We start from the raw sequence: 26,846 nt of genomic DNA, 5'->3' as shown, positions 1-26,846 counted from the left end.
AAAAGTTGACGTCTTTAAGAGCCATTTGTGATGTAAGTGGAAACGGAAGCTAACATGTCGGAGCTTAGCAGGGCAAAGAGAGGCTCAACAGGACATGTCAAATTAGGTCACATACAATAGCCTGTTCCTGTACTTTGAAGAGATGCAATGGAAATAGCAAGGGGTATCTATCAAGAGTTTTAAATATTTGCTACACGGGTCATTTCTAAGTGAGATATCTGCTTCTGGTCACAATGTGTCAATCTATATGGATATAATAATGAAAACAATAATATTAATATGTTTTATGTACATAGCACCTTTCTCAGACTTAAGGTCCATCCATCCATCCATTATCCAAGCCACTTATCCTAACTAGGGTCGCAGGATGCTGGAGCCTATCTCAGCAGTCATTGGGCAGCAGGCTGTGAGACACCCTGGAGAGGCCGCCAGGCCATCACAGGGCCGACACATTCACACCTAGGGACAAGTACATCCGATTCACCTGACCTACATGTCTTTGGACTGTGGGAGGAAACCAGAGCACCCGAAGGAAACCCACGCAGACACAGGGAGAACATGCAAACTCCACACAGAGGACGACCCAGTACGATCCCCAAGGTTGGACAACGCCAGGGTTTGAACCCAGGACCTTCTTGCTGTGAGGCGACTGTGCTAACCACTGTGCAACGCCATGACTTAAGGTCACGTCATTGAATCAAGGCCCTGTATATACCAACTGATCATGCAATCAGCCGTAATCACGAGATGGTTAGTAATGCAAGTAAGGAGACATTATTCCAGCAGCTCGGACGTGGCTTATTTATTTTTTGTGTCCTGGCCAAAAGAGATGATCTGGAATATTTTTTGCTTGTATCTATTTGTGCTATTCGCATTTTGGTCTTGAAGAATTTGACCTTTAGGTGAAAAAGTAAACTTTCTTGAACTCCATTAAGTCATCCTAATTCAGAGTGGAGGTCTCTATCACTCCTGCGTTCAAAAACATCAGAAATCAAATTATTGTACAGCTTCAAATGCTGTATAAATCACATTATAGCTTTCATATCTTGTCAGCATTAACATTCTACACAAGTCAAACCCAAAGTAGAAAAACAACTTGGGTAATTATGTGGGGAGGTGCCAGAGTGTCTGAAGTTTTCCTTGTTGTAATCACCAGCTTTTGCAGTGATGTCTAAAAGTTTTATCCATGCAACCTGCAAAGAATAACAAGTACAGTTGTGCGACCACTGGTCAAATTACGATACAATACATGGTTTGCATAGGTGGCATGGCCCAGTGAGAGTTTTTGCTCTACCGGTTGAGCTTCACTGATTATGAACCTGCTAACCCTGAAAGTGGTAGTGCCAAGATCCATATCATGGAGTACGACAGTATTTGTTTATGGAAACCTATTCTGTGTACCTTTTCAACAAACGTATGTCTGCATAAAGTTGATCAACAATAAAATTAGTCAAAGCAATACTTAAAACATTGGTCCTAGGATATTTCTTGATGTTTATTTGAGCCCTGTTGGGGAAATTGACATTGAGTTTAGAGTCTTTCCCCCTCCGTAGGGAACAGTGGAGTATGAAAAACAAGGTTACCTGAGTGGCACGCATTCTTGCTGATACGAAAGCGTTGACTCCTTTGATTAACCTTTAACCTTGGATTTGAAGGATGGTCTCAGTACTCACTCCATCACCACCCCAGCTATACATTAAATCCTCTGTCTTTAATTACTTAAGGCACGTCTGTTGGGTATATTACCCAGGATAAAATGAGATTAGATTGGTAACTACACCCCCAGGCCACTTCTGTAAATAACTTTTTGGCCATCTCGCCTGAGTAGAGGATTAAATGAGAGAGGCTTGCCAAATGTGACATTCTAATGCCAGCAGATTGGGACTATGTTAGTGTAAACTCACTGACTGAGACTCTTGACAATTACATAGAGTAATCCTGGTTCAGACCACCTCAGTCACACACACTGTTTCCTATAAATTTGTATATCGTTACCATAAACTGTACGAATATATAATAAAGTGCCTTTGCTTTTTCCCAGTACATTATCATTATCATTTGCCTTCCAGTGATCGGTTGCCTAGATGATCACCATGAGAAATGCTATGGAGGCCAGCTCCTCATGCAACGATGGTAAGATCATCATGCAAACACACGTCGTTGTAAATACACATGCATGCAAACTCACTCACATTTGCGATCTGGTGCTCATTTTTTTGTGCCCTAATCCATTTCATCTTTTTTAATGTCTGTGTGTGTGTTTGAGTGTTAATTTGTGTGTGTGTGTGTGTGTGTGTGTGTGTGTGTGTGTGTGTGTGTGTGTGTGTGTATGCGCGTGCCTGCCTGCCTGCCTCCAGGCCTAAGTGAGGCACTGTCCACTGTGTTAAAGGAGGTCCGTAGAGCCATCGGCAGAGATGTCAATGGAGCTGAGCTGCTCCATGAGCTACTGAGCGCCCCATGGCTTCACTCTCTGCTGAAGGTAAACACTAATGTGTGTTTGTGGATTTGTGTGTGTTTGCATGGTGATGGTAGTGATGGTTGGTGGAAAAATGGGAAAACAAAATTATACATTATATATTTATACTCTCCTCTGAAAAAAATCTTGTTTACATTTTGGTCATTTAGCTGATGCTGTTATATGGCCGGACTCACAGACTGTTAACATGCATAGAATAGGATTCAGCTGCTGGATCACTAGATTTACAAGAAACCACCAGAGAAGGGGTCAAAGTCAAAGCCAGAGATTAATTTGAGCCGGATCCTGTTCTCAGATTTGTGTTCCGGGAATTATTTGTGTGGATCTGGTGTCGTATGAGCTAACTGACCTGTGTCATGTAAATCCTATGCTATCCAAATTCAACATGAAAGGGCGTCCGGGTGGCGTGGCGGTCTATTCCGTTGTCTACCAACACAGGGATCGCCGGTTCGAAACCCCGTGCGAACTCCAGTGTGGTCGAGTGCCCCGGTGCTGGGTTTGGTCGGTCGGGCCGCCTGTTCGCAGGGGGGACTGGGTGGAAATAGTGTAATCCTTCCACGCGCTACGTCCCCCTGGCGAAACTCCTCACTGTCCGGTGAAAAGAAGCGGCTGGCGACTCCACATGTATCGGAGGAGGCATGTGGTTGTATATAGCCCTCCCCGGATCGGCAGAGGGGGTGGAGCAGCGACCGGGACGGCTCGGAAGAGTGGAGGAATTGGCCAAGTGCAATTGGAAGAAAACAAAACGGGGGGGATCAGGAAAAAATTCAAAATAAAACCTTCCTTTTTTACTACTTGTTTGTTTTCCCCTCCCCATATGTGCTGACTGGGCCACATGATCAGACCTGTAGTGGATGCAGCGCTACGTCATACACAATGTTGCCTGCCTAATAAAAAGTGTGCAGTGCTCTAGTGGTGAAATTGATGCTGCGCCCATCGGCTGCCTTCTAACACAACGTCTAGTTGGCTGAGAGTGACACACTGAAGCGAATGACCTAACGGAAATTATGATGCTATTCTTTATCACTGATTGCTGTACTGTATGTCGATCCGAATGCCAATAAGTGTATCCACATGTCAGAGTAGGTTAACAGCTGCTGCTAAAACAACAACAATGAAAATACAAAAAGCTGGTGTGTGTTATGCATTCCAGCAAATCTGAGCCAGGAGGTCTTGTACTATCAGGGGGACTTCACTACTCCAGGTCTTGGTTTACAAATGAAGCGCTGGTCAAAGCCACAGTATTCTGACAACATTACTGCGAGAAGACTGACAGAGAAAGGAAAGCAGATAGGCTGCTTTTTTAATGAGAGCCAATGAGACTGAGTAAAGAAGGAAGAGGGGATGTGATGGGGGCGAGAGTCATTCGGGAGAGGGGAATAGCACCTGAAGAAATGAGATTTAAACTGACATGGGCTGGGATGCCGGGAAGGAGAGAAGTCGACTCGGCCCTCAAACGCTCTGGCGGAGGTGTTGAGAGGCCAGCAGAGGAAAGATGGCCACCGTGTCCACACTATTATGGAGAAACTGGGAAATGCCGTGTTTATGTCAGAAATGGTTTCAAAGTTTTCTGTCCACACTACCATTTTCAGACTGTTTTCAAAAAGTTTGACAGCCCCACCGAAACAACAAAACAACAGAAAGTAGCTTAATGGACCAGCGGACCAGCGTTCACTGTGATGGATTACCTATCTTAAGCAAGTTCCGAGTCTCTGCGTGCTGATTTTCATACCGCACTGAAAATGAACGGGAACCAACAGCTGCCCGGAAGTCAGGAAAAACACATTCAGACAATCTAAAACACTGGCATGCTTTTGAAAATAGTCAGGAGGAATGGCAAGTATATGTGATCTGTGAAATGTGTCTGTGCTTGCATGTTGTGTGGACGTGGTCCAAGACTGTACCGGTCCGCTCCCAGGTTTGGAAATGTACTGTGAAACAGCAGGGTGCTCAAAAAGGGCATGCATGCTCAGACAACTTTAGGAAGGTTATGGACTAAGAACTATCTTATTTAATTTGCGGCCGCATTATTTATCAATCCCATGATCCTCTTCGGTGTTCTGACCTATACTTTGAAAACAGGACATCTGGGTAATAGTTGATTTTTTGCTGTTTTCCCTAGGTTTATGAGTGCCTGCTACAGTTCCAGAGACTATCACCCAGCCCTTTTCTGCCTTACGCCTCAGGACTGTCACACGAGGTTCTACACACACACACACACACACACACACACACACACACACACACACACACACACACACACACACACACACACACACACACACACACAGAGTCCCTCTCACTGCTCATGGCTAAAGACTGTCAACCAAGATTAGGACACATTGCAGAGGATGACAGAAGGGAGACGAGGCGACTTCTCCTTTTGACCACACAGCCGCAGGGTAGATTATTTCCTCGACAAAACTTAAAGTGCACAGTTCACAATCATAAATGTGGGCCTGGTCGAAATGCTAGCTCACAGTCACCCAATTCTCAACTTCGCGTCTACCCACAATCCCCTTCTGCTAACCCCTGAACCCGCCGTCTTAAAGGGACAGTCTCTAATCAACATGGTGAATGTCTCCCCTGCCTAAAGTAGGTCACTACACATACAAAACAGGTGCGCACACAGATGAAACACACATGCACAGACAACGCAGGTTTTCACATTTGGACACACATTCTGTCAAATAGGCACATGGACCGATACATGCAAACACACAGGAACAAATAAATGGATAGAGATACAGTTACACATACACAAGTACGCACTGGCCTCCATACACATACACATACACATATAAACATGCTTGGAGAATCATAGATGGACCCAAATTCTTCCCCCACTACTTCAGTGAGGTTGTGCAAGGGACAAGAGCACTGGACTGTGATTGTACTACCAAGCTCAGATTGGAAGACGTTGGATGTAATTGGTGGTCACCATTAGAAGACAGTGCTTGTCCTGGATGGTTTCCAATGGCAAGTAGTACAGGACTGTGCAGAAGATCTCTCAAGTTTAAATATGTGAAGCTATGGATATTGAGGCAGGGTGATGCTGAAAAGAGCATACATTTACAAATAAAACACCACAAGACACAGGGACAACACAATAGAGCTTGCAGTGCATAGTCCTGTTAAGGTTTATAGTAGAGCCCTGCGCGGGGCTGTTTTCTTAATCCTGCTTCTGCTGGATTTCTCACTATTACCGCCCACTCCTGCAATGTGTGTGTTACACTCCCACCCACACCTGCAATGTGTGTATCCACTCCCGCCCAAACCCGCAATGTGTGTATCCACTCCCACCCACACCCGCAATGTGTGTATCCACTCCCGCCCAAACCCGCAATGTGTGTGTCCACTCCTGCCCACACCTGCAAACATTCTGACCATTCATGCCCGCACAATAAACATGTTATTTTACATTGAAGCAGTGGCAGCTGGTACTCACAATTTTTTAGGGGAGGAGGGGTGCAATTTACCTTGGCACAGCACACCTGACAGCTGCTTTAATGTCCACACAGTCACAGAGTTATTAAGAAGGACAATGTAGCCTATAACCCCCCCCCCCCAAAAGTTGTTAGCACCAGCTGCCACTGCAGTGAAGTATTAAAGAGATGGATACCTGTCATTAATAACATAGCAAAAGTACGTTCTAGTCCATAATTACATCTTTTACATCAAATTTGTCATATTTAGCGGCTACTTTGAAAACGTGTCAACAAAGCCTTTCCCTACGATGAAGTCCTATAGCCAAATGTCTCAAATATTTGTTGATAGTATCTTGTTTAATGTGTGCAGGCAGAAGTGCTTATGTTTGAAGGACAGTTCATACTTTGATCCGGGAGAACGGAGTAGGTATGTCACCTCAATCCACTGGTGCCACATTTGTGCCCATTGCAGATCAATACTTTTGCACATTTGTTGCAACTGCCAAAGTCCAGTTCATTTCCATTTTTGTTGGTAACAAATGACACATTTTCCAAATGTCAGACATGCCTTACTTTGCTTTTGTATTGTAATGACCCACTTTGATCGTCTTTTAGACTTCACTGGTTGACTCCATCCTTCTGGTTAGCACTAGCTAAATCCTGGCAGTTTATTTTTGACCACCCGCTCCCACCCACAACAAAGTTAAAACCAAGTACTTCCGTGAGATAGTGGAAATCCTGTTGGATAACTGATTGAGATTAAAGACCCATTCCAGTGACACTGATTTATTCAAAAATGGCTTAGAAAACATATTGACTGTGAATGTGAAATGAATCAACTAGACACATTTTTGCTAGTGTAGGCTAGTGCTAGTGTGCTATGCTAGTGTTTGCTAGTGAATAAATATATTTTATGCACAAATTTTACCACATCTAGCCACACTCTCAGGAAGTGTGGCATTGTGTACTTTTTTCACATACTTTTTTGATAAAGAGTAAATGGTCAAGTTAAAGACTGGAAGGGAAGCGCATGTGCATTGTAAAAACAGTGCATCTAACACATGTTTAGCTTTGATACTGTAGCGAATTCAGGGGGTAGCCAGGAACCGCCGCAGCCGGGACGCGAATGCGGGTCTCCCGCACCACGGGCAACCATCGGATTCAAGTCAAGGCTGCGGCGGTTCCTGGCTACCCCCCGAATTTGCTACATTGGTGTCAGAAGCGGGATGGTGAGACCGTGAGGCCATCAGAAGCACGTGCGCCCAGAAGCATGAGGGAGCTGGTATGCTGAAGCGCGGGGATGTGTAATGAGCATGAATGAGTAGACTCGCTAGCCCTTGGCTAATGGGTCGGACTCTCTAGTCGACTGGTTAACATAGTCGCCTGTGGTGCGGGAGATCTGGGTTCGGTTCCCGGCTGCCCCCCGAATTCACTACAAAACATTTATAAAAAGATGGATCTTGATATATTGAAATATCAATATGACAAACCACAGACTTGTAGTGGGGTTCTATGGTGGTAACCTAGATAAAAGAACAGACAATAGCAAATCTTCTTCTTCTACTTTTTTCAGCTGCTCCCATTAGGGGTCGCCAAAGCAGATCATCCATTTTCATCTCTTCCTGTACTCTGCATCTTCATCTGTCATGCCAACCACCTGCATGTCCTCCCTCACCAAATCCATAAACCTCCTCTTTGGCCTTCCTCTCCCTCTTGCCTGGCAGCTCCATCTTCAGAATCATTCTGCCAATATACCCAGCATCTCTGCTCCACACATGTCCAAACCATCTCAATCTTACCTCTCTTGCTTAGTCTCCAAACCATCCAACCTGAGCTGTCCCTCTAATATACTAATTCCTAAAACTGTCCTTCTTCATCACTCCCAATGAAAATCTTAGCATCTTTGACTCTCCCAGCTCCGCCTTCTGTCTTTTTGTTAGCACCACTGTCTCCAAACCATACATAGCTGGTCTCACTACCATCTTGTAAACCTTCCCTTTAACTCTTGCTGATAACCTTCTAATGCAAATCCCTCCTGACACTCTTCTCCACCCACTCCACCATGCCTGCACTCTCTTCTTCACCTCTCTTCCGCACTGCCCGTTACTTAGAACAGTTGACCCCAATTATTTAAACTCAACCATCTTCGCCACATTTACTACTTGCATCCTCACCATTCCACTGTCTTCCCTCTGGTTCACGCATATGTAGTCTGTCTTGCTCCAACTGACTTTCATTTCTCTTCTCTCCAGTGCATACCTCCACCTCTCCAGGCTCTCCTCAACCTGCACCCTACTCTCACTACAGATCACAATGTCATCCGCAAACATCATAGTCCACTGAGACTCCTGCCTGATTTTGTCTGTCAACCTGTCTATCTCCATTGCAAAAAGAAAGGGCTCAGAGCTGATCCTTGATGTAAACCCCACTCCACCTTGAACCCATCTGTCATTCCTACCGCACACCTCACCACTGTCACACTGCCCTCATACATATCCTGCACCACTCCTACATACTTCTCTGCCACTCCTGCCTTCTTCATACAATACCACACCTCCTCTCTTGGCACCCTGTCTGTCATATGCTTTCTCTAAATCCACAGAGACACAATAACTCGTTCTGACCTTCTCTATACTTCTCTATATTTCCCTATACTTGTTATACGTCGACACTCTCAAAGCAATTACCTCTGTAGTTACTACAGCTCTGCCCATCACCCTTATTCTCTCCCTTTACCAGTCATAGTGCCAACATTCAAAGTTCAGACTCTCACCTCTATATTCCTACTCTTCCTCCTGTCCTGCTGCCTCTGGACATGCCTTCCCCTTCTCCTTCTCCGCCGCCCAACAGTAGCATAGTTTCCACCGGCACCCTGCTGGCCAACAGTAGCGGTGGCAGTCGTTGGTAACCTGGGCCTCGACCGATCCAGTATGGAAATCTGATTTATGATCCATATATTTAATTTGGCAAAGGTTTTATGCCGGATGCTCTTCCTGATGCAACCCTCCCATTTATCCGGGTTTGAGACCAGCACTAAGAATGCACTGGCTTGTGCATACTTGATGGCTGGGTGAACAGATGTTAGTAAATACACAACTTATATAGGCTCAGTACCAATGCTTGTTACAAAAGCCAATATAGTATATGATGAGCTTTGCAAGATTCAAAGATAATTAACTATGAATAAAGTGTTGGCATTTTTCCTATTGTAACTCACAAAACGAGCACTGCAAGGGGCTGCAGTATCTCCCTTAGAGTGAATTGTTTTCCAATTAAACATACCCACTCATGCAGTCATGTTCCCTCTTTGGGAGCTTTATTTTAACTGAATTTTTACCTATACATTCAAAAATATATTTGAAACACCAAGTTTTGATTTTTAATCACAATAACATAAACTTCAAATTTCTCAGAAACCACAGAGCTTGGAATATCATGTTTTTTCACTAGATTGGTGCATTCAATAAAACATCTGTTATGTGACTCTATCTGTCTGTTTCTCCCAGATTATGGCTGTGATGAGGACACTTCCCAATCCATCAGCTGATGCCAGAGAACTTTACAATATACTTAGATCACCACATATGCAGGTATTGTTTACAAACTGTTCTCTGTTAATCTCAGTCTTTCTGTATCTGCTCTGTTGCTTTACCTGTCTATCTCCCAAGGCGATGTTCATAACATTAGTTATGCACTTAAACTCCAGATTCTATGAGTAATAGGCACAGCCCTCCAAAGCTATCGCTAGTTGTTTTATCCCTAGCATGCATGCACATTACTGAAAAAACTCAAGTCCATGCCCACCTGCAAATTGAGTCCCACTTACAGTTGCAACTCATGTATGAACTGAATCGAGACCGTACAATCGGCTCCCAACAAACAGTTTTTATCTTCAGCTATTCACGGAGCCAGAGGGGTCCAGAACATGGACTGCACCTATACTCAGAATCTGGAGTTACAGTACATAATTAATGTTCTATTTCGTATAGGTTTCACCCTCTAAGGCTGTAGCTAGTGGAATAAGGGCAAAGCAGGATATAATCTATGCCACACTGGGTCTGTCCAGTATCACAAGCACAAACACACACCTACTTCAAACAAAACAAAGTCTTTCCATGCCCAGCCATTTTGTCATGCGTAATGGTGCTTCACAGAAACCTATTTGCACCCAAAGGCACAGCATAGCAGAATATCTAATATTCTCTATGAGGGGATGAGGGTTAGGAACAAATAAAGCCTACTGCTGTGAGATAGCTGAGATGCAGGTTATGCACCGTAACAGTCCAGCAAGGAGTAGAGTGGGGGGGGGGGGCAGCTCTCCCTGCGCTGTCAAGCAAGAGGGAGAGCACACAACCAAATCCACCGATATCAATCATTCTGACAAAACACTCAGTTCAGAGAGTCATAGAAAAATGGCAGACATCCCAGAAATAAAAATGAATGAAAGAACAGGGGAGAACAGGGAGGGAAGACCAAGAAGCCACAGTGCAAATGTCTTCCACTGACATTCCTCCATGCAAAGCCATGGAAGATGAAATTACTCTGGTGGTGTGCAGACAGAGGAAGCCCCTGAGATTGCTCTCTGTAGTGCACTACATCCTGAGACATGATAGAGCCACAGAGAGAGCAGATAAATCGCTAACTCTCTTTGCAGACGTCAGTGCCAAGAGCAGAGCTGTTTGGCTGACAAGAACTTAAGCGGCACCTGCGTGCATAAAACCAGTGCTAAATCCCACTGAGGGGTTAGGGAGTATAACACTGGTCAGTGTCGCTGTATGCCTTTCAGGAAGCGTTTCACTGGTGGATGGCTAAATACCAATCTATCACTGAAACCTTTGTGGCAGAATGAAATAACAGCAGGATATGTTTCAATGGTGCTGAAAGCCAAATTCCTGTCCACCAGCAGTTGCAGGAATGAAAGCACGTGAGGCAGGGAACACACAGTGGACTCTAGGCTCCTCTCTACATACCAACACTGGAATGCCATCCATTTGGCTGTGCTCTTATAGATGTGGGCCTTGTGCTCTGAATAGTACGTACAACATCCTGGGTGAGGCCCAGCTTCTCTAAGCATTCCCATTCAGTGGCCAAACCCACAAATGCTAGCCCACCATTGGATAATTCCTGATTGCTTGCACCCTCTGCCTGTAAGAGAGCATCCCCGCACCGCAGGAGTTCCCACAGGTGGGTTGATATTAGCTGCTGCAGATTTGGGAACTGTGACGCGTCCATGCACTCCGGGGCTATCAGGATCGCTGACAGCTGCTTTTCCTGCACTCGGCCCAAGAGCCGAGGGATCAGAGTGACTGATGGGAAGGCAGATAGGAGCATCTTGGGCCACAGCAGGGAAGAGCCTTCAGTGCCTCTACTCTCTGCTGTGAGAGCCATGCTTTCATGCTGGCTGAGTTAAATTCCACTCCCAGATAGATGACAAGCTGGGAGGGGAGAGGGCAGTTCTTTTCCCACCTTACTGCAAAGCCCAGGCTTGACAGATGCGATACAGGTTTCATCTGCAAGGTGGCTTCCTCCCTCGAGTGAGCCAGTAAGAGCAGGTCATCCAGATAAAATAAAACTCCCATACCATTCCTGCGTAACAGCTCCAGGGCCATCTCCACACATTTGAAAAAAGTGCGTGGAGCCATGGAGTAACCCAATGGCAGATGGTTGTACTGATACTGTACCCCCAGAAATGAGAACTGCAGGAATTTCCCGTGTTTTGGGATGATGGAGATGTGGAAATACACGTCTTTTGGGTCTATGGATGTGAACTAGTTACACTGGTGAACATATTCCAGCTTCTGAACAGAGACAGATTAAGAATGGGTCTCACTCCTGTCTTTTTCAGCCCTAGGAAATAACAAATAACTGATGCCTGGAAGGCACACTGATGAGCCCAGTCCAAAAGGTGGGCAGTCAGTTGGTCTTTGGAGGAAGGTGGGATTGGCCTTCATGCTGCCAGCATGTTAGCCTGCCTGAACAGGAGGGAAGCCATGCTCCATGAATCCCTCCACCTTGGTGATGGGGACGTAAGTGGAGACAGGCGCTCTCAGACTCCTAGGCTCCATTGCCCCCACCTCTTGGTATTTTCTGATGGCAAGAAAATGAGGCCACACGGTATCATCCTGGCAGCCTGGTACAGGGGAAAATCCCCGCACATCTCATCCGGGGGAGCGGCCACCTGCACCAACAGCACAGTGAGCTTTTTGTTGGTGGCTGCTTTCTTGATGATCTCCAGGAGATTCCGCAGAAGGTCACCTATCGCCGGCAGGACAGCTAAGGTGGAGCTATCTATATGTCAAAGATTTCTCTTTGACACTGTATCTAAACTTACTAAAAAGCAGTCGTCTATTAGCTGCTCACCATTCACAGCCCATGAATTTCTAGATTTTTTTCTGCAATAAGGTTGAGGAGATCTTAAATAAAATTAGTTCTTCAACTCCATCTACTCCTGCAGATCCTGTCATACTAAATTCATATCTACACAATGAGTCACTGTCAGTTCCAGTTATTACAGCTTTTGAGACTATCTCACTTGATACCTTGACTAAGTTCGTGTCAGCTTCTAAACCAACTGCTTGCCTACTTGATCCCTTACCACCAAAACGTTTTAAAGACCTCTGGCCTTTTCTTGGACCTACAATGCTAGACATCGTTAATTTATCTCTTACTACTGGCATTGTTCCCAGCAGTTTTAAGACAGCTGTGGTTAAACCTCTACTTAAAAAACCGCACCTTGATCCAGGGTCTCTTAATAACTATCGGCCAGTCTCTAATCTTCTATTCTTCTCTAAAGTACTAGAGAGAGTTGTGTATCAACAACTTTTGACCCATATAAAAGAAAACGATCTATATGAACCTTTTCAGTCGGCTTTCAGGCCCTGTCACTCCACTGAAACTGCTCTGACCAGAGTGGTAAATGATCTTCTACTGGCTATCGACTCTGATTCCACTTCTGTGCTTCTACAACTGGACCTCAGTGCAGCCTTTGACACCATTGATCACTGTATACTTTTGGATAGATTAAATTGTAATTTTGGTGTCTCTGGCTTAGCTCTCTCTTGGCTTAAGTCCTACTTATCTGGAAGAACACATTTGTGTCTGCTATAATAATATTATATCAAAATTTTCTGACATTAAACATGGTTTGCCACAGGGCTCAGTACTTGGCCCTCTACTTTTCTCTCTTTACATTACACCTCTTGGCCAAATTATACGCAGTTACGGAATAAATTTCCATTGCTATGCTGACGATACTCAGCTGTATGTGCCTATAAGGGCTGATGATCATACTCAAATCACTAACTTAGAGGCCTGCTTGGCTACTGTGAAAAACTGGATGTCACTTAACTTTCTGCTTTTAAATTCAGATAAAACCGAGATGTTAGTCATTGGCCCTGCTAGACATAGACACCAATTTGATCAAGCAATGACAACAGTCGACAACTCTGTGGTTTCACAAAGTGTGGCAGCCAAAAATCTTGGTGTTACGTTTGATCCCAGCCTTTCCTTTGATAAGCACATTAAAGAAATCACCAAGACTGCCTTTTTTCATTTACGTAACATATCTAAAATTTGGTCTTTTCTCTCCATGGCTGATGCAGAGATTCTAATACATGCATTTGTTTCATCCAGACTTGATTACTGTAATGTTCTGTTCTCAGGTCTGCCACATTCTAGTACTAAAAGTCTTCACATGGTTCAGAATGCTGCTGCTAGAATCCTAACTAAAACTAGGAAATTTGACCATATTACACCAATTCTTGACTCCCTTCATTGGCTTCCTATCCATGTTAGATCAGAATACAAGGTGCTTCTGCTGACTTATAAAATCCTAAATGGGCTTGCTCCATCCTACCTGTCTGATCTCCTTAAACCTTACATGCCATCTCGAGCACTTCGTTCTCAAAATACAGGGCTCCTGTGTGTACCCAAAGTTAAAAAGAAGTCAGCTGGTGGCAGGGCCTTTTCCTATCGGGCTCCATTTTTGTGGAATAAACTGCCTGCTGCCATCAGACAATCGGAGTCTGTTGAGTCCTTTAAATCCAAACTTAAAACTCATCTTTTTGCCTTAGTTTACAACTAGTTGCCTTTGGGTTGAGTGCTTCACAACCTGTACTGGATGGCGGGTTGGTTTGAATTTACCAACCAATCTTCTGCCGACGAGATTATCGAGTATAGATTATGACGAATTGATGACTTAATTGATTATGGCTAATGACTTCTCTAACATGTCTTTTCTCTCTCTCTGAATGATGTCTTCTCCTTTCTCTTTCTCTGTGTTTGAATGGTGTCATGTGAGTCTCTCTTGCATGCATGTGCGGTCGGTTCTCCTCCTAGGTCTCCATGGTGATGGTGGCTGCCATTTGGATGCTGCCTGCCCTTCCACTCCTCACCTAAGTTTTTCTTAGTACATGATGATGCTGGTCACGTGGCTTGGGTCCTGGACTGCTCCGTTGGCATGTGGACACTGCTTGGCATCCTGTGCATCATGTTCTTCATAAATTTTATGTCCATTACAATTCTGTTATCCTCTTTCAATGTTGTATTATGTAAATTGCGTGAACACAACATCCATTGCACGCTGTCCGTCTTGGGAGAGAGATCCCTCCTCTGTTGCTCTCCCTGAGGTTTCTTCCTATTTTTTCTCCCTGTTAAAGGGGTTTTTTAGGGAGTTTTTCCTTATCCGATGAGAGGGTCTAAGGACAGGATGTTGCTTTGCTGTTAAGCCCACTGAGGCAAATTTGTAATTTGTGATATTGGGCTATACAAATAAAATTGATTTGATTTGATTTTGATTTGAAGGTCCCCTGGGTGTGCACCCAGTGAGCTGCCACCAAGCTCAAGCTCCTCCATCACAAGGGGAGCTAGGGGCAACCCACATGATGATCCATGGATGGAGGGGTTGGAGACGTCCGACTCTGGTCCATCAAGTGGGACCCATATTGACCATACATCCTTGGCCGCAGCAGCGAAAGCATCCGCTCTTCACTGCTTTTTGCCCTGGAGAAGGCAAGCACAATACAGGCATGACACCTGAGGTGGGAGAGCCAGGCTGGCATGCTCCTGTCCCAGGGATGATTCACAGCAGCTGTGCAGGTTGAAGCCCATGATATATCCAGTTTGTTACACCGGACAAACTTGGATGCCACTCTAACGAAGACATTATTTACTTACCTTAAGGTGTTCATCTTCTCGCTCTTTTGTTTCTTTAAGTGTTTGTAGTGGTAGCTGATGGTAAATGGGAGCCAACTGTGCAGTCTTGATTCAAATTGTAATAATAATAATGATAATAATAATACATTTTATTTATATAATGCTTTTCAGAATACTCCAAGACAATTTATACATGAGTAGCAACAGTAAGTGGGGCCCACACTACAGGTGGACGTGGACTAAATTTTGTTCAGTGCTGCGTGGGCGTGTGAGGGATAACCCACTAGCGATAGCCTAAGAGGGCGAAGCCTATATGAAATAGTACTCATGACTCTGTCACCCAGTAAGACTACAAACCTGATTTAGCCTCTCTACTGGTTTGTCCCTTTCTCTGACTTTCAGTCTGTTTACCTGGATGTCTCTGTAGTTATCTGTCTTTTCGCTAGTCATTATCTGAACATTCACAATATCACATTACTCCATAGTCCTATGGGGCTATAAACTGTTGGCTTTTTCGCCCCTGTGCCTATAGGCATTTAAAGGCTTGGTAAAAAGGGTAGGATACATAAGGAGAAAGGGGAAGATGAGATAAAGGATGTCAGAAATTATTTGTTTATATAAAGATGAGGTTCCTTATAAAATGAATGTACACATCAAACAAGTAACAGGTTTGTGAAAACACGTTTTTCGCAGCTGTGCATCACCAAGTTAGACCAAAAGAAAACCGCCAACGCAGCAAATCAACACAGCATTCACATGAGCACTAATATCAGAAGCTAAGGGGCCAAACCAAGCTCCAGTGGCACATGACAAGATAGGTACAGTAACAAAATGATTAGGCAGACATCCTCATTATGACCAAACATCACTAAATTGACCAAATATATACAAATGATAAACGAAAGAAATATGTTGGTCTTGATTAATGCAGCACAAGTAGCGTACTGACAGAATCCAAGTACTTTCTCTGAGGAAAAACTGTATGACTACTTTATTCAGCCTTTAAGCTGTCAAAAGATTGGCTGATGACGAGTCCCTGACTGTAAAAATCCTAATTATCATCATTTTGGTTTTATAGTATTTGTTGGTAAAGGTCTTTTTTTTTACAAACTTGTTTTATTATATCAGCTCACTCTCTAGCCACAATATGACTCCTTTTTCAAATTTACCTCTACCTGCCCAGTTCTTCCACATTTTGCCACTATGTTGAAGATGTGCCGCATCATGTTTCCTGTGTCCTACCTGACAGCAGCAACCATTAAAGTGAACGATAAAAAAGTCTTTATGATTTGAATATTTGTTGATAAGATATCATCTTAAATAGCATTTAAATGTCAAAAGGACATTTGTTTGCATGTACATTTTCATGATTATAACGATGTGATGGGGTGAGTTTAAAGAGCTGAGAGGTCAATTGCCAAATTAACATAGAGAAACAAAGAATCAATGAATTAACGCAAAAGCATGACAATACACCCACTTTAACACTAGGAAGTCATTCAAAACTTATTCTGATATCATTGTAAACTCTTTTAGAATAATCATGTGTTTATATTCATTCAAAAATGTAAATGTATTAATCCCATTAGTAGGGGTTGAAAATGCATGCTACACAGCCCATTTAGGGCCTCTTCCTGTCTGTGTATGTCTCTCTTATTGGCCACCTATCTGTCTGTCTGTCTATCTTTTTTTTACTACTATGTTAATCCCCGTGGGACAATTCTTTCTCTGCATTTAACACATCCTAGCTGTGTAGCTAGCAGCAGTGGGAGGCTGCAGCACCCGGGGACCAACTCCAGTTCTTCTTTCCATTGCCTCGGTCAGGGACACAGACAGGCATATAAATCCTAACATGCATGTCTTTTTGATGGTGGGAGGAAACCGGAGCACCCGGAGAAAACCCACCGCAGACATGGGGAGAACATGCAAACTCCACACAGAGGACAACCTGGGATGACCCCCAAGGTTGGAAAACCTCGGGGTTTGAATCCAGGACCTTCTTGCTGTGAGGCAGCAGCGCTAACCACTGGGCCACCGTGCCGCTGTCTTGACTGGTCTTATCCCATTTTTTTCGGTTTGTCTGTTTTAATTTATCTACCTAGCAATCTCTCTCTCTCTCTCTCTCTCTCTCTCTCTCTCTCTCTCTCTCTCTCTCTCTCTCTCTCTCTCTCTCTCTCTCTCAGGCCCTTCTGTCATCCCATGACAGTGTCGCCCAGTCAGACTATGGACCTGTCTTACCTGCTCTGCCGGACAGCTTACCTGAGGATGAGGAGGCCATGAGAATTGTCTGTTTAGTCAAAAACAATCAGCCGCTGGTAAGACAGGCACCTCTGCTTCTCCTTATTCCTTTTCCAGATAAGACTGCATACTACAGCATGGTGGATGCAAATAGAATATCAGGAATACTTAGGTACTTATACAGGCTTGTACTGTCTCATAAAGAATTTACTTGACTCACTGGATTATATATATATATATATATATATATATATATACACTACCGTTCAAAAGTTTGGGATCACCCAAACAATTTTGTGTTTTCCATGAAAAGTCACACTTATTCACCACCATATGTTGTGAAATGAATAGAAAATAGAGTCAAGACATTGACAAGGTTAGAAATAATGATTTGTATTTGAAATAAGATTTTTTTTACATCAAACTTTGCTTTCGTCAAAGAATCCTCCATTTGCAGCAATTACAGCATTGCAGACCTTTGGCATTCTAGCTGTTAATTTGTTGAGGTAATCTGGAGAAATTGTACCCCACGCTTCCAGAAGCAGCTCCCACAAGTTGGATTGGTTGGATGGGCACTTCTTGCGTACCATACGGTCAAGCTGCTCCCACAACAGCTCAATAGGGTTCAGATCTGGTGACTGCGCTGGCCACTCCATTACCGATAAAATACCAGCTGCCTGCTTCTGCTCTAAATAGTTCTTGCACAATTTGGAGGTGTGTTTAGGGTCATTGTCCTGTTGTAGGATTAAATTGGCTCCAATCAAGCGCTGTCCACTGGGTATGGCATGGCGTTGCAAAATGGAGTGATAGCCTTCCTTATTCAGAATCCCTTTTACCCTGTACAAATCTCCCACCTTACCAGCACCAAAGCAACCCCAGACCATCACATTACCTCCACCATGCTTAACAGATGGCGTCAGGCATTCTTCCAGCATCTTTTCATTTGTTCTGCGTCTCACAAACGTTCTTCTTTGTGATCCAAACACCTCAAACTTGGATTCATCCGTCCACAACACTTTTTTCCAGTCTTCCTCTGTCCAATGTCTGTGTTCTTTTGCCCATCTTAATCTTTTTCTTTTATTGGTCAGTCTCAGATATGGCTTTTTCTTTGCCACTCTGCCCTGAAGCCCAGAATCCCGCAGCCGCCTCTTCACTGTAGATGTTGACACTGGTGTTTTGCGGGTACTATTTAATGAAGATGCCAGTTGGGGACCTGTGAGGCGTCTGTTTCTCAAACTAGAGACTCTAATGTACTTATCTTCTTGCTCAGTTGTGCAACGCGGCCTCCCACTTCTTTTTCTACTCTGGGTAGAGCCTGTTTGTGCTGTCCTCTGAAGGGAGTAGTACACACCGGTGTAGGAAATCTTCAATTTCTTAGCAATTTCTCGCATGGAATAGCCTTCATTTCTAAGAACAAGAATAGACTGTCGAGTTTCAGATGAAAGTTCTCTTTTTCTGGCCATTTTGAGCGTTTAATTGACCCCACAAATGTGATGCTCCAGAAACTCAATCTGCTCAAAGGAAGGTCAGTTTTGTAGCTTCTGTAACGAGCTAAACTGTTTTCAGATGTGTGAACATGATTGCACAAGGGTTTTCTAATCATCAATTAGCCTTCTGAGCCAATGAGCAAACACATTGTACCATTAGAACACTGGAGTGATAGTTGCTTGAAATGGGCCTCTATACACCTATGTAGATATTGCACCAAAAACCAGACATTTGCAGCTAGAATAGTCATTTACCACATTAGCAATGTATAGAGTGTATTTCTTTAAAGTTAAGACTAGTTTAAAGTTATCTTCATTGAAAGGTACAGTGCTTTTCCTTCAAAAATATGGACATTTCAATGTGATCCCAAACTTTTGAACGGTAGTGTATATATCAACACGGATACAGGAAAATATATTTTAATACGTTGCAGTACAGGCCTGTTTCGTGTGTCTCGCACTCATCAGCTGCTAATGTTTTTTTAACAAAGAATCATATATATATATATATAACACACACACACACACACATATATGTATATATACTTAGTATATGTACTTTGCAGAATAAAGAATAGAGCAGAATAGAAAGGAAAATAATAATGCTGATTTCATTAGAATAAGTATCTGTTTCGTTGGCCGTGTACTGTAAGTTGTCACATACCAGGAATTTGATTCGATGGGTTTCTCACTTACTTCAACATTTCATTTTAAAAAGTAAATATGATTAATATGGTGTCCTCCATATATTTGACATTTTGGTTTCTACATGTGTAAAATGAGTGTAAGTACTAGATAATCTCAGCAAAGTATGGTATATAAAGAACTGGTATGACATTTCGTGTTTAGTTGGACATGTTTGTCAGTAGAATAGAATAGAATCTGTGTCCTAATCCTTTAACAGATTGCTACTACATGTAAAAATACAGTAACAGTCATATATATAGTATATTTCTCAGAGCAGGACAACTGAAATCTGCTGAGGCTGGCCCATCTGTCTGCAGGCTGCATACAATCCTTATTTAACCTCTGGTTCCTTTAGACGAGTTCTGTGTCATTTTTCTAAATCCCTTTACGTCGTACATAATGAATGCACATTGTACAGAGATGGTGTCGTCGGGTAGATCCAAAATACATTAAAGAATGTAACCTTTCTACTATCCTTCCCCTCAACCTCACTTGAGAACATCACGAAGGTCAAAGAAAAGTTACACGGAAATCCAAACGCCTTTTTCTACGTAAGGTCATGAGTCAATGATGTTGCTGTTCACCTGGAAAAATCTTCAAATTCATGAAGAAATCTCCTACAGAAAGTACACCTTCAGTCCATGGTTCCCATTTAATTTTCAAAAAGGTCATAGAATCTTATCAGTTGTGGCCTGATTAGGGTTTAGAAAGAAACAACAAAGCAAGCTCTACAGACCTACAATAAAAACACTCACACGCAAGGAAACGAGGAAAAGAAAGGATAAGGGATTATTTGTGGAATGATTCTCAGATGTCCTTAAGTCATCACTATTAATCCTGCAGCAGCAGTACTTGAAATAATACAGCATGTGCTTATCTGTATGCGTCCCTTCTTCATCGCTGTGCGTCAGTGCAGTCAATTTATTAGAAAACTTTGATGCATGAATGGCATATACAAATATTGAAATTGCAATGGATTATGGTCCAGGAATCTGATTGTTCCCTCTATCGAGGCTGGTCCCGCCTTACTTTGCTAAAAGGAAGTTGGAAAAGAGCCATGACGCTGCTTTCCTTCACAAAATAGACATTACGAATGCTCCTTATTATAGCTGCCACTAAAAAAACCTCTGGGTCACATTCGCGCTGAAGAAACCTTGATGCACCCAATTTAATCTTTGCACATGATGGAAAAGCTTGTTTTACATGTAGACCGCACTGTGACATTTACATTTTAAAGATATATCTTAATTCTTACGTCTTCAATGTATATATATCGATGTACATCTTTTTATGGGAAACTCCAAGAGGTAATTGATCCTATGGACATTATTCATTTTGATTGGTTATTTTTCTTCTCCTTATGCTTGTAGCTAGTAAGCCAGTATATCCTAATGGTTTCAGATAAGATGCTAATTATACTAACGAGTTATTACTGGTAAATGGCACACTTTTTTAAAGCATCTTGTGATCATACAAAACAATTAATACAAATTCAAAATGTCCCCTTTTTTATCCAAGTCAGCAGTCCTCTGCCCGCCAAAAAAAAAAAAAAAAAGTTTCTTATCTTCTGTTTACCAAGAATGGAGAAACTAGAAGAAAAAGTACAGAACGAAGAGAGGGTGAAGGAGGGTTGATTCACAGTCGCTGGAACAGTCTTCGTCGCCTCACCTTGGAGAGGCTCGTACCTGGGAGGAGGGCGTGGTCAGGGGAGGAGCTTGGAACAAGAGGAGGGGCGATGTATTTGCCCCGCCCCAAAGACAACCATCGCCCCCCTTTTCTCCCCCGTTATGCATCAACAGGAAGTTGCAGTTTTTGTTGGCAAACCACAGAGCTCTGGAAGGAAAGACTCAACAAGTCAGCTCCCTCCGTCTGTTGCACCACCCCCAATACCGGTAAGAGGAGGGAGGACAGAAGAGGATTGAACGAGCTCATTGCTCAGTTGCTCATCTTTCCCTCCATCCATCTATGGATATATTGGTCCATCGATCCATTTTACATTTCGTTATTCTTTTAGTCACTTGTTCATCTGTCAGTCAGTCCATTCACTGATGAACCATTTGTCAGTCAATATAATAATCAAATATTCATCTATTCATTCATCCACTGACACAGCAACTGACACAGGAGCAGAGACAAGGGCTGGAAGGAATTAATCCCTCCATCAATCTCCTTACCCATTAATCATGCAGTCAATTCAACAACCAATCTGTCCACCCATCCATTTTTTCCTACATCCATCCATCCAACCAGCATAAGAGGAAAGAAAATCCATCAGACCTTTCATTGTCTATTAATCATTCTTTTCATGGCTTTAACTGCTCATTAGACCAAAATTAACCCGTATAGATTGACTTTTTTATGATATTTTTTTGTGCCCACAAAGTCCTATGGTTCTTGACTCTTTCTTGACAGTTTGTTTTTCATCATGGCCAATCTGTTTTCAAACTTGAATTTCTTTCTCTTTCACTTGGCTATCCTCCACTATCTTACCTCCTTATCACCTCTTTCCTATTTCCCTCCTATGTTCATCTGTATCATTTTCTTTCTTTCTTTCTTCCTTTCTTTCTTTCTTTCTTTCTTCATTTATTTCTTTTTATCTTACAATTCTAAATTCAATTTCCTCTGTATCCTCCTCCCCTCTTTACTTCCATCCTTTTTCCATTCCTCCTTCTTTCCCCCATGGAGTTACATTTTCAGAGAAGCTCAAAGACAATGGAAGAGAAGTTTCCTCTTTTGAAGAAAATAGTGATGACTATGCCTACCCTCCACCCCCGGTCCCTGCGTACAGCCTCAGCATGCCAACCTCGCCTGTTCTCTACCATGTCAGAGGAGGGCTCTCTAGAAACATTCCCACTCCCGGTAAGACTGCCCCTGGCCCTATGCCGGGGCCTCCTAAAGCCCATACAGCGCCCTCCAGCCCTGCAACCTGGCAGTCCTCCAGACAACAGGGTTTTAGTACTCTTTCTACCATTGGCAGACAAAATGGATGCCAATTTGGACCTCAACCCCAGCATAGAACTCAGCATGGACACACACTGCTCCTCTGCTCTCCCACTGGAGGCCAACAACAACAAAAACAGCCTGAGAATGGCCAGCAACAGCAGCCAAACCATCATCAACATTGTTGCCATCGACAGCCATGTTTGGAGCAGACTAAACAACACAGCATGGAGGACTATAGGTCTGTGGTGCAGAGGGGAGCAAACAGCAAGGAGCACAAAAACCAAGATGTTCAACATCTGGGCCAGAAGATGGTGGCTGCCACAAAGGTGATGTCAGACAGCATGGAGGAGAATGCCCAGGCGCTCATCCTACTGGCAGAGGTGGTAGATAAACTGCAAGGGCTGGTTGTAGCGAGCAAGCTCCAAGACTCATCACCTCAATGTAGGCCGAAACAACGCACTCCTCCCCCACCTCCACCCAGGATCTCCTCAGTCTCCCCTAAACTGAATTCCAAGCCCCCTACACCTCACCCTGAAATCCTCTCCTCATCCTCCTCTCCTTCTTCTTCTTCTCCTTCTTCCTCCTCTTCCTCTTCCAGCACTATCAGTTTCTACGGTGATGACCTCACAACTCCTGAGAAATCTTATTCTCCTCAAATAAATAGAGCCCTTAAAACGAGGGGCTCAGCCTATGGTGCCATCCAGAGGTTGGATGGTGGTGGCAGTAATGGGCAGGTGAGACTCAACAACCAAAATGATGCACTTGAGGACCAGAAGGACCACAACACCACAGGCTGTTTGTCAGTCAATAAGAAGACAAAAAAGGGAAAAAAGGAATAGGCTAAAAATCTCTACCTGTCTGCTTTGGAATGGAAATAAACTGTTAAGAAAAAAATACTTCTGCTTTTGAATTTTTGTAGTGTGGGGTAGTAGTACGTTCATTCAGGACTGAGGATTATGACCAACCAAACATGGGTCTATGACACATCCTAGGTCCCGGCCTTTAATGTTGGAAACAAGGCTGTTATCACTTCTAACTCCATGGCAGAAAAAAAAATCGAGCTCTGTGGCCATATGGTACTGCCGTCCGGCACTTTTATCAGGACATTTTTTGCGGACTGCGGATCCACCAGCTGAGGTGACAAAGCCAGAGATTTAAAGGTACAGAGAGAGATTTTCCCTTAAAGTCTATCTTTGTTCATCCAGGTACCATCCGAACCTCAACATTTTGCCATTGGTTTTGTCTGTGTGCTTATCGGTGCGTCTTTCTGTCTGTCTCCATGCTAGAGTCTTGCTCTCTGTTTAGCTTCTTCTCTTTTTATCTTGTCTGTCTTATTTTTAATCTGTCTCTTTGTGTTTTTTTCTTCTTCTCTGTCTGTCTGTTGTGTCCTCTCTCTGCCATCAGTCATCAATTAGTCATGTCATCTTTCATCTCTACTGGTGTCCGCCTTCACCATTTCTGTTTCTTTTTTCTTTTTTTAATTCTTCAAGCCTTTCTCTATACATTGTACTGAATTCTGCTCCTTCATCTGCACCCAGGTTTATTTAATTTCCAGGTGTGTAACTGTCTGTCCATCTGTCTGTCTGCCTGCCTGCCTGTCTGTCTGTCTGTCAGGGGGCAACTATAAAAAAGGATGAGGAAACAGGAGAGATCTATATTGCTAGGGTGATCCACGGAGGCCTGGCTGACCGCAGCGGTGAGGGTCCCTGTAACACACTGTGTGTGAGTGTGTGTTGGTGTGACAGAGAGAAACATACATACATACGTACATACATGCAAAAAAAAGTGATGCTCTAAATGTTAACAACAAACATCAATTATGACTTACAAGTTTGTGTGTGTGTGTGCCTCTGTGTGTGTGTGTGTGTGTGTGTGTGTGTGTGTGTGTGTGTGTTTCCAAGGTCTTCTCTATCCGGGTGATCTGTTAGTGGAGGTGAACGGAAACTCAGTTGAGGGTATGGAGCCAGAACAGGTCATCCAGATACTGGTAGGTTGTGTATGTGTGTGTGTGTGTGTGTGTGTGTGTGTGTGTGTGTGTGTGTGTGTGTGTGTTGGTAAATGTACATGGTTAAACAAAATTTACAGGGTCCCTAAGCCCCTACATGTACAGTATGGTTAAAACTGTAACAAAAGTGACTTGTAAGGCCCATCTTAAGAGTCTCCGTGGGGAGGACAGTTCGTTTTGAACCTCAGAGGTAAGGGAGTGCATGCAGAGTGGCGGAAGTGTAGCATAAACTAAACCATGCTTACGATACAGTGAAGATGGATCATAGTTCCATTGTGCACTTTATATTGTTTGCTAAGATATCAATATTGAATTTAATCAAGACATGTTAATGAGAATTTGAAGTGAAAACTGTTTAACTGTGGTTTTATTTTATTCCATTCATTTCAGATCCATTCCCAAGGTACCATCTTGTTTAAAGTAATCCCAAACAAACCACCGACCACCAGCAGCCAGACACTGGTAAGAATCACAACACACAAAACATCTTCATAAGATTCAATTTGATGTCTTTTTTTCCCTTCCTTCCCGCCTTCTTTCCTTCCTTCCTTGCTTCCTTCTTTCCTTCCTTCCTTCCCACCATCGCCTCTATATTTGGTCAATAAAAGTGGTTTAAAGAAACTGAAAATGTTATGGCAACTTTAAACATCTATCTATCTATCTATCTATCTATCTATCTATCTATCTATCTATCTATCTATCTATCTATCTATCTATCTATCTATCTATCTATCTATCTATCTATCTATCTATCTATCTATCTATCTATCTATCTATCTATCTATCTATCTGTCTGTCTGTCTGTCTGTCTATCTATCTGTCTGTCTGTCTGTCTGTCTGTCTGTCTGTCTGTCCCTTAGCATAATGTCCCCTATAGAGTTCATACAGCTGCTCTGTTTTTCTCGTTTTTTTTCTTTTCCTGTCTCTCTTTCTGCCTGTACATCTCACTCTGCGTAGAGTATGTCTGTTCCTTTCTCTCTGTCTCTCGTTACTTTTTTATACGCCTCTCTCCACAGGTGTTCATGAGGGCAATGGTAGACTACTGCCCCCTACAGGACTCCACCATCCCCTGTCCTGATGCTGGGATGGCCTTCAACAAAGGGGATCTACTGGAGATAGTTGATCAGACAGATTGTCACTGGTGGCAGGCCAGGAAACTGCCCAGTGTTACATCCTGTGCAGGTCTCATACCATCTGTTGGCATGCTCAAGAGGTAAAGTTAGCCAAAAAAATACTTTTCCAAAAGATTAGTTATACAGTTTTATTTTTGTACTGGAGTCTCATACTACTATGCCACAGCAGTACATTATGTATATCATATGAGCAACCAAGAAAAAGCACTGTGACACATAAACGTTAGGTAAAGATTTTACAGTCTTGGAAATTCTCTCTCTCTCTCACTCTCTGTCTATTTCTATCTCTCTCTTGCTGCATCTGCCTCTCCCTGTATGTCTCTCCTCTTTTCTGCAGTAAGCAGAGGGAGCAGTGGTGGTGTCAGACGTTCCAGACCCACACCTGCCTCAGACCCTGTAAGCAGCTGTTACTGTCGTTCTCTAGACCACTGACATTTTCAAATATGACCCTCGTTTAAACTAAATCACAGCTAGCTCGATACACTTGAGCTATTTCCAGGACAGTCGAGATTGAGCTAAATTGAGATCTTCTCTTCAAACTCATCTGGTCTTGTTCAAATAGTTTCGACTAACGTTGTGATTGATCTTGAACACTTCCCGTTCATGCAAAAGTAGTTGAAGGTGCATTTCCTGTGTGTGTGTGTGTGTGTGTGTGTGTGTGTGTGTGTGTGTGTGTGTGTGTGTGTGTGTGTGTGTGTGTGTGTGTGTGTGTGTGTGTGTGTGTGTGTGTGTGTGTGTGTGTGTGTGTGTGTGTGTTAAAATGTGGCGTTAGGCTGAGATGAAAAAAATGCTAAATATCACTGTATTTAATACTGGAACGATCCCTCAACACAACCTTCTGTTCCCTTTCTGATGTGCTTCGCTGGCCACAGTGACTTCAGCTGACAATGGTTAGTGTGACAGTAGAGTTAGAACCATAGAGAGAGAGAGAGAGAGAGAGAGAGAGAGAGAGAGAGAGAGAGAGAGAGAGAGAGAGAGAGAGAGAGAGAGAGAGAGATAATTCAGTCGTTGTTGTTTCTTTTTTAAACATGTTGCTACCACAGGCCTACTCCATGGCCATTGGTAAGGAGCTGCTGACTCTGTTGGCTGGTGTTTACCATGTTGTCCATGTCACCATGATGGTGCTGCAGAGAACACTTTTGAAGGCAGCACCGATAATTTCTCTGTAGTAATTTTCAAGGTAGGCACCGGTAATTTCTCTGTAAAAGAGATGCTAAAGTGCATAAGGCAGCGTTTTTGCCTTATTTAACTGAGAAAATGTTCACAGCTGGGAGCATGTCAGTCCGCTGCTGCACC

The 26,846-nt window shown here is 43.3% G+C and overlaps 1 protein-coding gene across 1 annotated transcript in view; it reads left to right on the top strand.

Annotated features, from left to right (window-relative positions):
• Positions 1 to 2,084: 2,084 nt before the first annotated feature.
• The window catches only part of mpp4a (MAGUK p55 scaffold protein 4a), a 32,960-nt gene continuing 8,198 nt past the window's right edge, over positions 2,085 to 26,846 (top strand). Inside the window, exons 1-11 of the mRNA XM_056289903.1 lie at positions 2,085 to 2,133; positions 2,358 to 2,479; positions 4,599 to 4,676; positions 9,411 to 9,494; positions 17,241 to 17,372; positions 24,027 to 24,108; positions 24,314 to 24,399; positions 24,808 to 24,879; positions 25,434 to 25,630; positions 25,888 to 25,946; positions 26,423 to 26,440. Coding sequence (XP_056145878.1) covers positions 2,085 to 2,133; positions 2,358 to 2,479; positions 4,599 to 4,676; positions 9,411 to 9,494; positions 17,241 to 17,372; positions 24,027 to 24,108; positions 24,314 to 24,399; positions 24,808 to 24,879; positions 25,434 to 25,630; positions 25,888 to 25,946; positions 26,423 to 26,440 — 979 coding nt within the window. The remainder of the gene's footprint in view (positions 2,134 to 2,357; positions 2,480 to 4,598; positions 4,677 to 9,410; positions 9,495 to 17,240; positions 17,373 to 24,026; positions 24,109 to 24,313; positions 24,400 to 24,807; positions 24,880 to 25,433; positions 25,631 to 25,887; positions 25,947 to 26,422; positions 26,441 to 26,846) is intronic.

The sequence above is a fragment of the Lampris incognitus genome, chromosome 11, assembly GCF_029633865.1.
Source record: "Lampris incognitus isolate fLamInc1 chromosome 11, fLamInc1.hap2, whole genome shotgun sequence".
NCBI classification, from domain to species: domain Eukaryota; kingdom Metazoa; phylum Chordata; class Actinopteri; order Lampriformes; family Lampridae; genus Lampris; species Lampris incognitus.
The sequence above is the reverse complement of the archived record's forward strand: the minus strand, read 5'-3'. Positions and strand labels throughout refer to the sequence as shown.